General features: G+C 30.8%; 1 protein-coding gene across 1 annotated transcript; it reads right to left on the reverse strand.

Moving 5' to 3' along the window:
- Positions 1 to 442: 442 nt before the first annotated feature.
- NRT1.1 (nitrate transporter 1.1) lies at positions 443 to 4,527 on the reverse strand. Its single transcript, XM_022052333.2, has 5 exons — positions 4,326 to 4,527; positions 4,062 to 4,239; positions 3,934 to 3,973; positions 3,284 to 3,852; positions 443 to 1,604 (listed from the first exon to the last, which is right to left on the reverse strand). The coding sequence occupies exons 1-5, from the start codon at positions 4,435 to 4,437 to the stop codon at positions 746 to 748; spliced, it is 1,758 nt and encodes a 585-aa protein (XP_021908025.1). The 5' UTR covers positions 4,438 to 4,527; the 3' UTR covers positions 443 to 745.
- Between the last annotated feature and the right edge of the window lie 9,521 nt (positions 4,528 to 14,048).

A 14,048-nucleotide genomic window follows, 5' to 3' on the forward strand; every position in this document is an offset into this window, starting at 1 on the left:
ACCTAATTTGCTCTCTCCATAACATTCTCCCTCAAGCTCAAGAATAAATGTTGACTATTTCTAGCTTGTCAATAAGAGTTTGAGATGCTAGATTACTTATCCATTTAGTTAACATATCTGGTAATTGAAAATTGGTCGGCATACATGGGGTGCATATTAGGTAACTTTCAAGTTTTTCCTTACTTAAATGTCTATCGGATAAGGACGCAAAGCTGTGTTGCAAGGTGGAGCTATAATTGGCTGGGAGGCAAAGTTGTAGAAAAGGCGAGAAGGGAGGGAGGGAGGGAATAGAAGGAAATTAGGTTGTTCTTAGAAGGTTATGATTAATTATCGTGAATATCCGCTGCGGTTTTCAAATACTGTCGGGAAAGCTAGTGTCCTCTAAAAATCTGCCGCGACATGACCTTTTCTTTTCTTTGTACCGAACAGAAATAGATGTATATATACTTATGCATCAACTTGATTATTATTTTCTGTAATTGTACATGCAACTGTAGCATTGCAAATTCTTTGCTACACCAAAGCCCGATGATTCCTTTTGTTCCTTTTTTGCAGCTTCGTGGTTCTATATATAATTTTCTTTTGTACAAGATATCAACAAGTTAAAATTGCAACAATATTAACCATTTATAAAAAAAGAAAAAAAAAAGCAAAACAAAAAGGAAACTCAAAACACCATACGACGTCATTGATGATGATCAGCTAGATATATGCTTGAAGTTAAAAGCTGCATAATATCGATGGATCATGCATGGAAACCAACGTCTGCTTCCTCCAACTCGATCCCCTCCGCAAGAAGTCTCTTTTCTTTATAAACATACCATTTAGCACACACCAAAAATACGGCAAAGTTCAATGCGCTCAAGCTGGCGAGCAACCAGTAGAAGTCATAGAGTCTCCCTCTGTTTAGGTTATCGGCTAGCCATGGGTGGCTACCCGTTAGCTTATGTACTATACTCACCAACAAAGAACTAACAAAAAACCCTAATGAAATGGTACTCAGAAACAACCCTGTGCTCATGGTCTTCATTCCTTTAGGACACTCCCTTAGGAAGAAATCAAGCTGGCCTATATAAGTAAAGGCCTCACCCGACCCCACAAAGAAAAAGGTGGGCACCAGCCAGAACACGCTCATTGGAATCTCAGCCTCTTGATTGTCCAAGAGATCATGTAATCGTGCGGTTCTGAGTCGCTTGATTTCAATCAGAGCTGCTGCTGCCATTGCAATGATTGAGAAGACGAGACCTATACCAATTCGCTGCAATGGGGTTAGGCCATGGGGATTTTTGAGAACCTTTCTTGCGACGGGGACCATGAGTCGGTCGTAAACAGGAACAGTGACTAGAGTGCTGATGACGAAGAATCCGGTTAAGGCAGCTGGTGGGATTTGAAAGGATTTGCCAATGTGACGATCCATTGTTGTAGCTTGCGAGACAGAGAAGGTGACGCATTGGGCGTAGACAGTCCAAAAGATAATGGTGGTTGCCCAGATTGGCAACATCCTGATCACTTGTTTAACTTCTTCTACATCTGTTAATGTGGATAGACTCCACTTGTTTTCCAATCTCGTGTCTTGTCCCTTGATTGCTGCCTTGTCCAAGAAACTGCACATATATATACGCAAGTATACACCCAATTAATTCAAAAAGTATATGTATGTATATATGTATACATGTATCCACCAATTATATACCACATATTCTTTCCTTTTCATTTTTCTTATAACCTTTTCTGAAGTGAACAAGATACAAGACAGACGAAAGAAAAATATGGACCAGTCAGAAAAAATGACTGATTGTTTTCTATCACTTGACTAATTAATTGAGAAATTAAAAGATCCAATAATGGATTAAATATCTTTTCATATCTTATGTAATGTGCAGATACTATATACAGAAGAGACAACTAATATTATACCGTTGGACCCACCAGATTAGATGTTGGTGGACCATATTATAACATGATTATATGTAAATTTTCAATGACACACGTCTTTAAATTTCAAAGAAAGAAAATCAAGTTAATTGGTATCAGCAGATAGATTTGCGTGTGGGTATGGATGGATGGAAAGGCAGAGGCTGAGAGAGGCGTATAAAGTGGACATGTATGTATACATATATATATATATATATATAAATATATGGGTTTAATACGAGAAGCGTGAGCCTAGATCACGAGACAAACTGACTAATTAACTCATCACTGTCTCGTGACCTCCTTTTGATTCCTCTTCTAACTTAATACTTAAAATTATTTGTCCCTTAATTAGCTCACTTTTTCCTTTATTTTCTGAAAAAAAAAAAGGATTATTGGTTATATATATATATATATATATCCATATACATATAGGTGGTCATAAAATATACGGAGAGATTCAGAAATAATGAATTTTATGGAGCTTAATTAATAATTTTGTCTAGTTTTGTACCAGCATGAACTAATTTCTTTATTCATGGTGTAGACATGGATGATGCTAAATAATAATAATAATAATAAGTTGTAAGGCAGAGAATGCAGATAAGGTTATGGCAGCAAACTGTTTGAATTAGGCGAACTATCAGACACCCTAACTTAAAACCAATATGTGTGTTCTTGATTGGATCCTTTGTACCAGGTCGGCTGAGACACATGCCCCACCAACTGCTCATTAACTCAGCATACATCATTTTTATTGTCTTCACCTGCTCTTACATTTAATTCCCATGGAATTCATCAGATCCATATTCTATTTATATATAAGTAACTATTTCTACAATTACTTGAATTGAATAATTAATTTATTACTTCTTTTTTAATTTTGTTTTCTTCCATATATATAATTCAAGGTTCTCCCATTCATGTAGATGGGTAGGTGTAGTTATACTTTTCTTTCAAATTATAGTTACCAATGCGGATTTCTCATCTCCTTAAAACAGGTAAAGGGTATTTCTTCTGCTGATAATTATTTCACTTCCCCCCTTTATTATAATCGCAATTAACCTCCATATTTACAGTAATGATATTGATATTTGCATTAATGACCTTTCCTAAATGAACTAAAGCCAAAAAAAAAACTTCAAGTTGCAACTTACTGGTCCTCTGCACGTACTGACAAAATTTTTACTATTTTGTTCCATCTGACCCTCTTGTCTTTTCTTAGTATATGCTTTAACCTTTACTTGATATTTGTTGAAATTTTCTATTTTTTTATTTATTTTTTTTTTCAAAATATTTGACTCAATTACTTAAAAGAAAAAATTAAGAAGCGTGTAGTTAAATGAAAGAGATTGAGAAGGACACTAACCGGAACTGATCTGTATGTGGCAATTTTTGCTTCTTCTTCTTTCCAACATTTTCAGCATCATCAATATTATACAGCAACGATGTATCCGCTGGCAGTTCCTCATTCCTTTTCCTCCACGCAGCCACGAACACGGTGGCTATTTGGGTTATGGGGCTTCCCACCAGTTTCTTAAAACGGTATCGTCTCGTGCCAGAAAGGAACACAAGCAATCCTATCACAATAGCACAAGCGCATATACCGTACCCCCATTCACGCCCCAAGTTGTCTTGTATGTAAACCAGGATTGTAACTGCACCCAAAGACCCTATGCTTATCAAGAAGAAGAACCAGTTAAAGAAATTGGTCATGTGAGTTCGCTCTTTGGGATCCGAGTCATCGAACTGGTCCGAACCGAATCCGGACACGCTGGATTTCAGACCCCCGGTACCCAGCGCAATAAGGTACAGTGCCAAGTATAGAACAGTAAGCTGTTTGCCGCTTGCTTGGATACAGGAGGACCCCGTTTCCATGTTGCATTTTGGTGGTTTGAGGCTTGGGATAATGGTAGAGATAGTCAAGATTGTTACACCCTGATCATCACCATGTGTCAAAAATGGAAAAAGAAAAGACTAATCTATGGTATTTAATGAGACGGATCCATTGTTGCTTACCATTGCTTGCACAGTGACGAAGATGGCAATAGTAAGGTACCTGTCAAATATGGTAAAAGCTAATTAGTTAACTAAGCAGCTAATGAAGAGCAGAAAGAAATTGTATATACGAGTAATAAGAAGCAGACCTGCCGAGGAAAGTGTCGGCAACGAATCCACCGAGCAGACAAAGCATGAAAGTGGTGCCGAGGAAGTTGGTGACAGTGTTGGCGGAGGTAGCATTGTCCAAATGCATGGTCCCCGTCAAGTAAGTCACCAAATTTACGGCAATACCCAACGTTGTCAACCTCTCAACAGCCTCAACACCTGATAGTACATGCAAACATGTTAAGTAACGTCGTGGAAATTAAGAGACGAGGAAGGCGAGGTCATAAGTAAGATGAGAAGGTGACCTAGGATCATAGCAGAGCTAGTCCAGCCACCAGTATGGGCCCGCTCCGCCGGCCGACCCTTATAGTCCCAGGCATCGGGGAGCGTTTTGCCTTGCGTTTGAGGAAGATCCATATTAGTCACAACCAGAAATATAGGTAGAGCTGATTTAGTTCAGGAGAATTAATGGAGAGGAAGAAGTGAGTGGCAGAAATGGATGGTGGGAGGGGGTTTTTATAGTGAGAAACGGAGATGGGAGAGTTCGTGATTAAGATATTGAGGAGAAGGGTGACACCTGTACAGGTTTTGTCTGATTCAGTCGACTTTAGTTACTACTTCCTCCCCCGTTGGAACCATGGTTGAGTTCGATGTTTGGTTAACTAACTAAACCCACGTTGTCTTTCCGCCTAATTATCGTACTTCTCTGTCATTATTTTATAATTTATACATAAATAATTACTTCCAAGTATTCAATGAGTTCAAATGAAACTGAATAATTAGAAGCTAGGGTACCCGTTGTATATACATATGTAAGGGGTATTTTACTTCCATTCTTAACTATCTAATTATACATATATAATTTATTACGGTGAAAAAATGTGTAAGTAGACAAATTTTTCATATTTAATTTCTTTGATATTTGTAAACAAAAGGCAACAATATCCTGATTGTGAATGGAAAAAATAATGTTAAGAAGTTGAAAGGAAATTTGTATGGTCCAAAATAGCTGCGCCATAAGCACCATAGGATCAAATTTCTTGTAACTAGTAAAGAAGTCATGAGCAGAAAGTTGGTGGTGTAATATGTAGTGATTTTTTTATTATATAATTTTAATGGTAGGATTCTATGAATCTTAATTGCCTTGGAACATTAATTATACCAAAAAGGGGTGGTGATCCTTCATTCCATGAACTTTCTACGTTATTCATGATTAATTGCCTTTTTTTACTTACTTTTTTCCTTCCTCGATGGAAGAGCTCTTGTTCTTAACCTAATCAATTATTTCACTGTGTATATATATATATATATAATATTATATACTTATACATACATTATAAGTTTTTTTAAAGAATATAGATTATTTGACATACTTTACAATATCTTTTTTTTTTTTTTTTTTTTGCGGGTGGGGGAAGAAAGAGAGGGTGCAACCTAACTCACGTGATGAGTGATGAATAGTTTCCTAAAGTGGAGTCTGTATGTATAGAGCCTCGAATTCTCATCTACCATCCAGAAAAATGAAGAGCTTTCATCTTTTATCCTTCATTCATGAATCCACACACACACACACACATATATATATATATAACAAGTAATCTATTTCATGAAAGAGTATCACATGATTCTTGGCCCATATGTTTTGTGAATTTACCAAGAGGAGGAAAAAAATTTATATAAGATTTAATACGCCAAAACGAAAACAAATTATGTTTTTTCTCTTGGATGGAAATAAGATCAAATTAATGGTGGGAAGCTAACATATTATTTTGGCCACAAATACGTCACTAGAGTTGAAAATGATCAATCAACCAATAATATTTTTATATTTTTGGCCGGGCTGCAGCCCCCTCTGTGAAAAACTACGTTGATGGTTTCTTATTATGTCCTTTATATGAACTAATGCAGATGAAATTGATAACTTATACAACAGCACAACAACATATATAAATATATACATATACATACAATATAGCTTTTCTTTTCGCACGTTGAATATTGAACTTTTCTTTTCCTCAAGTTGTTTTTTTTTTTCTTTTAAAGAAAAAGAAAGGAAAATTGTCGGCTGGGAATTGAAAAGGAGAGAATTATTACCGGAGGCAGTAACGGAAGGATTGTTATTGCCAACAAAGACGACAAAGGCAATAGCAGAACATGTCACTCTGGCAACCGCCACTAGAAGGGGCATAAATGTCTGAGATAGATGCCGAGGGAGGTGGAGGAAGACGAGAAGGAGGAGCCATTCTCTACTGCACAATCCATGGAAAAACAGTGGCTGAATAGTTACAAGAGAATGAAAACGAAAGAATGATTAACCGATTAATTTCATTTAGCTAGTTAATACATCACATGTTATGTAACACTAAATGTAATATTAAATTAAAATACAAATCAGTTAAAAGATGTTATTTATTATTAAATTTAACACAGTAATAAATGGTTAATAGAATGAATTAAATTGAAACTTTTTCTAAAAAAAAATCGATTTAATTAAAATGAACCTAACAATTTTAATTTAAATAAAAGTTAATAATATATGAAGCAAATTATTCTTCTAGCCTTTTGCATACCGAAAGGGAAGTTATATGAAAATGATTTTTTTTTTATTCTCCTTTAATCTATAAAAAAACTAATATAAAGACATTGGAGTTGGAAAGAGGTGAACTTGTATGAGAATTGTTGTTTGAAATGGCTCTTGAAGGAAAAATGGGTTACTCAAACATTGAACACTTAATAATAATAATTTTTTTTTTTAGTGAATTCACAATTGATAGTACATGGAAAACAATATGATCATATAATAACCTAGTAAGAATTCGTGTCACATAATTTATTTACGAAAATGTATATAGAATATAAAAATCATAATTTAAATCTATATTCTAATAAAAAATGGTGGAAGTATCAGCAACCCCGAAAACAATTGTTGGTAATTGATAACAAATTTAAGATTGTATAATATATGGTTCAATAGGGAATTAATTTGCACCACTCATTTATCTTCATGTTGAAGGAATACATATATGTATAATCAGCTGTGTAAGTATTGGTGGCTTCTTAGGGAGTTGACTCCCTACAATATTATATAGAAATAAATTTTGGAAAAGGCTGAGATTGTAGGGGTCATCAATGTGGGGTTCAATTCGGACGGTGGATATTCCATTTTTTTTTATTAAATAAAAATATTAAGGATTCATGAAAATTCTGACTTTATACAGAATCAATAACTTTAGAGAATTAGGCAATGTGTCTTCTCAAAAATGGCCTCATATATATATATATATATATATATATATAAATAACTCTAGGGAATCTATATACATAAACTTTTAAAGCTAGTTAGCTAATTAACCATTTAAACCCAAGTGATCAGAATTATTCATGTATTGATGTTAATTAGTCCTACATTAATAACATCTCGTGCGTGCATCTTATCTATAAATATCATGTGATGTAGATCCGAAATTGAAAAAGAGGTAAACGGGCAAGGGGACCAGCTAATACAAAGGTAATGACTTTTGAGGAAAAATATAATATAATACAATATAATGACGCTATATAAAAGGATGGTTTGTAAAGATATGTGCTTACTTATAATATGACTAACCCCATATGTCTATACATACATATATGCTATATATATAATTATATCTGAGAGAAGGATGCATGAATATTCTAATGAATCATGAGAGAAGATGGTATAAAACATTTATAAATATGAATATAGAATCCTCCCAGTATTCTTTCATGAATCCCAAAAGCCATAAGTTGACCAGGCAAGACATGACAAATGGCTCAATAATAGCGCTTAAATCAATTAAAAAACAAAGACTAGCTTCATTAATTTCTGACTTATAATAGAGGAGAGAGATACACACACTCCCATCCACGTGTAATATATTACCAACTTGGCACCCTTTAAAAATTACGATAAAGTTTTTTATATATGTATTATAACATTAGAAGAATAGGCTTCGTCTTATGTTCTATCCATACTTACATCACTACACGTATGCTTGTATATCGTTACATACACCTACATACATATAATTTTTTTGAAAATGTGGTTTGGATTGATAAGTTATAGATGAATAGCTACAAATGGAATTAAAATTTATGCTAGGGAGGCACAAATACAAACTCTCACATTAACATAAGAGCACAGAGGGTGTCTATATATGTACATGTGTGTGCGTGTGTATATCATATATATATATATATATATGTAAATGTTTGTATGTAAATTAGTACGTAAATGTTTTTATATATAATTGAGCAATCCACGATTACATCACAGGCCACGCATCACATAAGACGACCTCATTCTTGGTCAATTTCCGACGTGGCACTTGCACCCATGGACGTGCTTATCGTTTTTTATTTTTTTTTTTCCTCATAATTAATTTTTAATGTCGACCCACAATTATATCCCCTTAAGCAAACTTAACTCCTTATTAGCTTTTCTTAATTATAATAATTGATTCTAGTTGAGGGAAAATAGTTTGAAGTTTTGGAGCCGACAAGGGAACAGTTTAAATACCTTTTAAAAATTAATTAATCAACATTAATAAATCCATGAATATAATTAAATAGGAAATATAATATAAGATTAATATTTTTTTATTAAATGGAGAGAATATGGATTTAAATTGAATTATATATTTAATATGTATTTTATTAGTGAAAATTATGTTTTTCAATTTTATTTTTTTTAAAAAAAAAAAGATTAATGGTTTACGAAAAGATAGGGAAAGTGTGTTTCTCAAGTCTAAGGGGAAGTCTTAACTGGGGAAGTAATTATTTGAAGGCCAACAAAATTTGAAATTGTTAATGCACAAGGACTAATTTAAAAAATAAAGATATATTAATATATATATATATATATATATACATCTGTACATGCTTTACTTTTCAAAAAAGAAAAGATTAATATAATCTGTAATTGACAAACCCGATCAATCATAGTTTGTGATTTCATGAATATTCATCACGATTATATATATATATATATATATAAGTAGGATGATATTTGTTGTTGGGTAGAGGAGGGTGCAGCATGCCAACACATTTTGTCAGGATAAAATCTGTATCCCGTGCAAGATTCTTTCACAGCATCGCGTTAATTGTGATCCATCGAAAATCAAATTAAATTATTAATTTATTGATTCCAGGAATATTCAATCAGAAAATTAATTATATACTCATGCTCGAATATATATGCAAGGTGTTAATTAACTAATTAATTTTTATTTTTTTTTTAATTTTCAGGATAAAAATAATTTTAGATTGAAACGAATTTAATAATTTTAAATGAACGAGGCTTAATCTATTTAAAAAAATAATTATTTACAAAAATTGAACTCAAGAGAAGTAATTATATATAATTATTTAAGTGAATTACTAATTTACAAACTAAAAAAAGTTATGGTGTCCTTGTATATATATATATATATATGACTAAAAGAGAAGTAATTAACTGGGGAACAACGTAGGCTGGAGGGGCTGCCAACACATTTCGTTTATGAGGAATCCAATTTGTATGTTGATGTGGGATGGTCAACCCTTAAATCCTCTTTATGTGTGTTTGTATATATATATATATATATATATATATAATTTGTCCCACAGAAATTCTAGAGAGAAATTAAAGGTAAAAGTAGACTTTTTGCAATATATACAATAATTGTGGGGGGTTGATTGACATTAGCAATGTTGTTTCAAGAAGATATTTATGCATATGGCATAAGAGAAGAGACTTGGTTGGGAGAAGCTGGCAGTCAGAAGTGGAAACCATGACCTTAATTTCAAGAATCTGTGCTATTCTGCACCATCAAAACTCCTCTTTCTCTTCACAAACATGTGAAAATCATTAATTAAAATATCAGTCTGTAGATGAGTATATATAATTATTTTACATCAAAAAGTTTGGTTAAATTAAGTTTATGTTTTTATACAAGGTTATTTTTTATTTTTGTAGTAAAATTTTTATATTTTTCTTAATTAAACTGATGCATTTTTTTCTAAATATAATCTTAAAGGCAATGTATAAATTAATTGCTTTAATATAACAAAAATAAAAAATAATTTAAAAATGGAAAATAGAAGAGGAAATTGAAGTGTAATTTCAATCGAGTTTTCAATTCACAAATTTAAAAAAATATATTATTTCGATTTGAAATTAAAGAACTTTAAAATTTTAATATGTATAATAACAAGGTAAAGAATCGAATTTTCACATCACACTTGTATGATAATGAATGAAAGAGAAAGTTGTAGAAAAAGAGGAACACCTACTTCTTCAGTCTTTTAATTACATTAAGACTGAGTGTCAATTCATAATTAAATTTTCTTTTGGTCCTTATAAAATTAATTAATATGGAAAAAGAAAATAAAGAAATTGCGAAAGAGAAAGAAGTGAGGAAAAAAAAAAAAAAAAAAAAAAAAAGCAATTTCACTCTCATGCGTTGCATATATATATATATATATATATATATATGAGATTACATGAAGTTGAAATAAATAGATAATTCCATAAAATTTGATCTGCATATATATATAATGTATATGAACCAAGCAAACCCTCGATTTTTCACTTCACATATACGGAGATATATACATTATGTTATAACAAATTGTATTTAAAAAAATAAAAGAGAGAGAGAGAGAGAGAGAGATGGAAAAAGAAATTAGTATTAATCATATATATATATATAATGTAGATGAACCAAGCAAAGCCTCGAGTTTTCACTTCACATATATGGAGATATATACATTATGTTATAACAAATTGCATTTAAAAATTAAAAAAGAGAGATAAAGATGAAAAAAGAAATTAATACTAACGATAGCAAGAAAAGTCGAGTTTTCGCTTCACACATCTTTGTATACTCATCAACTTATTATAGATTAATGTCATGTTTTCGCAATTGAAATTCAATTTAGACTAACTAGTTTCCGCATAACACTTATTGCAATATATTTTATAGGTGAGATTTAATCATCGAAGGACCTTCTTCTTGTGTATAATTTAATCAGTTTGTACACATACATAATTACATAAATATATACCCGATTTTCCGCTTCACACTTGTGCATGGCAACATTTTATCCATGCAAGTGCAAGGAGCTTTTAGTGTCTTTTGGGGTGAGTTGAAGGTGGTAACCATTAACGAGCTTCACTTAAAGTTTCAATGCAACATATTCTACATTAACTTCACTTTCCCATTACGTACCCAAACTAATAGTTTCAATCATAAAGGCGTTGCCATTAGATTTGTTACTTTTGGTTTCAATTTGAATGATTAACTTTGAAATTTTTATCTCACTATTTCTAATTAACTTTATATTTTTTATTATTAAGTGTTTCACATATACTAATTACAGTACAATTAAAAATAGCTTCTAACTACAGACATAAATTAAAGTACAGTTTGGTAATTATTTGTTGAAGAAGCGATATACATCAATATATCTAATTGAATTAACCAATTGGTTAATTTAAGTTAAGTTTATTATTTGATTCAGATTTAAAATTGAGAATTATCAAGATGGAAACAATAATAAAATAAATAAAATTTGATTCAGTATTTGAACTCTCATTTTAGACAAAACAAAATTAAAAAAAAAAAAAAAGAAGAAGAAGATACAAATATCTGAAAATTAACTACGAAAAGGAGTTTCTTTTATTACATGGTTCATAGTTTTAAAAGTTAATTGTAATATATAGATCATAAATAAGATAAATTAGTTATGTGATTTTGGTGGATCGTATATAAACTTATTTTCGTGCTAATGATACTAATTATGTTTTTAAGATAATTGTAAAATAAATTGTGAAAGGTTGTAAAGGCATTAATAAGAAGAGAAACAAATTGAAGAATAAGCGTAAATCTTCTACAAAATATGTACATCTTTAATATAAATTAGGTAACTCATTATTAATGATTTAAAAGAATTCCTTTTAATTTTTGACTCATAGAAATCCTTTTGAAAAATGTGTTTTTTCTTGAAAATTACTTTAAAAAAGAAATTTTGATTTTCCATTTTTTTTATTTTATCTATGTTTAAAATTAAGATATTATAGGGAAGGATTTTTTTAAAAAAATAATCATTTTCAAGAAAGTTGTGTTTAATATATTAGTAAATAAGATTTTAAGAATCACTTCTCTAAATATGTATAATATTACTATAAGTGATCTAATAGAATACTTCTCATAACACAGAGATATATTTTGATATTAAATGACACTAAATTTGTATTTTATTTCTTATCACATTAAGAAGTCATACAATTTCAAAGTCAAATTGAGAAAATTTTTAAGGATTGTAGCATTCGAGAAAATCCAAGTGAAAAATAAATTTGATACATTAATAAATTAACAAATTGTGCTCGAAGAAATACGAATGAAAGTTACCTTATAAGAAATGTTATTTATTATTATTATTATTATTATGATAAATATTATAAGAATTAATAATGTCATTATTATCATTATCATACTTTTTCCATGAAATAAAGTTAGGTGGCTAGAGAAAATAACAAATGAAAAATAATTAAGAATAAAAAAAAAAGAAAAGAAAGAGAAGGCAAATAAAAAAGAAAAAGAAGGAAAGGATTAAAAAAAATGGAAAAGAAAAAAGAGATCAGGCGGGGACGCAAGACGTCTGTCTAGCCCAGATGCAAGGCCCAATCCAGAGAAAGCCAAAAGCACCGCCCATCTAGCCCAAATTAAGATTTAAACGGGGCATTAAAACAACGTCGTTTTAATAAAAAACCCCAAAATGGCGTCGTTTAGCTGGATTCCTGTTAGCCCACAATGACGTCATTTTAAAGGGCTTTTAAAAACATATCATAGGGTTCCATTTTCAGGCCCTCTTTACTTTGTTTCGTCTTCTTGCTTCAAGTTTACAGGTGTGGCGAACTAGGAGAGGGAGAAGGTGCATGAAGATTGCAGATGAAAGCACAGAGACTCAACACAAAATATAATTTCTGTAATCATATAAAACAATATAAAAATATTATATTATATGGGTACAAAATTATGAAGAGTTTATTTAATATATAATTATATAGTCCGTAGCTAATTAAAATAATTCATACAAAAATATAATCGTACAAAAATCTTGTTTTTGTATTTAAAATATTTAAATAGATAACTATTATATATTATAACATTAAATAAATAGAAAATTATTACCTATATCATCACATTACTTTTATTTTAATATATTAAAGTTATTTTCATCTTATAAAGAATAAAAAGTTAATTGTTATACATGTTATCATATTAAATATACTTTTTTTTCTAAAAAATAAAAAATTAATATGTATCAATTTTAAATTCTTACAGCGATGGACGGACTGCTTACTAGTTGTTCAATCAAAAGCCCAAATAAAGAACCCCTTCACGAGTTTGAACGGTACCCTACCACACTAGGAAAAACACTAGTATTTATATTTTAAGCTACGGATCAGCTTAGAGGTATAATATAATATATATATATATACATATATTTAAGTTTTAACTAAAATATATATATATTTTAGTAATTACGTTTGACGTGTATATTAATGATAATATAATTTTTAACAAAAATTACACAAAATAACACACACATCAAGATTGGAAATCAAACTTTTAACTAAAAGAGATGAAAGTACAACCAATCAGCATGCTTGATAGAATTGTTATATATGTCTGTAATTATTACGTGTGATATGGCAAGTTGAATCAATTAATACACATCAAATTTTTGTCTGCCATTCAAGGAAAATTCTCATGAGTACAAGATTACTGCTGCATCTCAACTGTGCAATTTGAAAACAATTTGCCTTATGCCATATATAATAATTGGCTTATTATCCCACGTAAATGAACAATCTTATGTTAGGTTAATCTTCCACAGAAGATTTCTTAAGAGACGAAGGAGTATATAAGAAGATTTCTTAAGGTTAAAAAACATACATTATATATATATATATATATAGAGAGAGAGAGAGAGAGAAGAAGAAGAAATAAGAAGAAGGA

Source organism: Carica papaya, chromosome 4 (assembly GCF_054855325.1).
Source record: "Carica papaya isolate Zhongbai chromosome 4, ASM5485532v1, whole genome shotgun sequence".
Lineage (NCBI taxonomy): Eukaryota > Viridiplantae > Streptophyta > Magnoliopsida > Brassicales > Caricaceae > Carica > Carica papaya.

Coding starts and splice junctions, on each gene's coding strand:
- NRT1.1 (XM_022052333.2), bottom strand. CDS start 4,437: ATGGATCTTCCTCAAACGCAAGGCAAAACGCTCCCCGATGCCTGGGAC. Junction 3,974..4,061: donor GCCGACACTTTCCTCGGCAG/GTCTGCTTCTTA, acceptor CATATTTGACAG/GTACCTTACTATTGCCATCT. Junction 1,605..3,283: donor CCACATACAGATCAGTTCCG/GTTAGTGTCCTT, acceptor ATATATGTGCAG/TTTCTTGGACAAGGCAGCAA.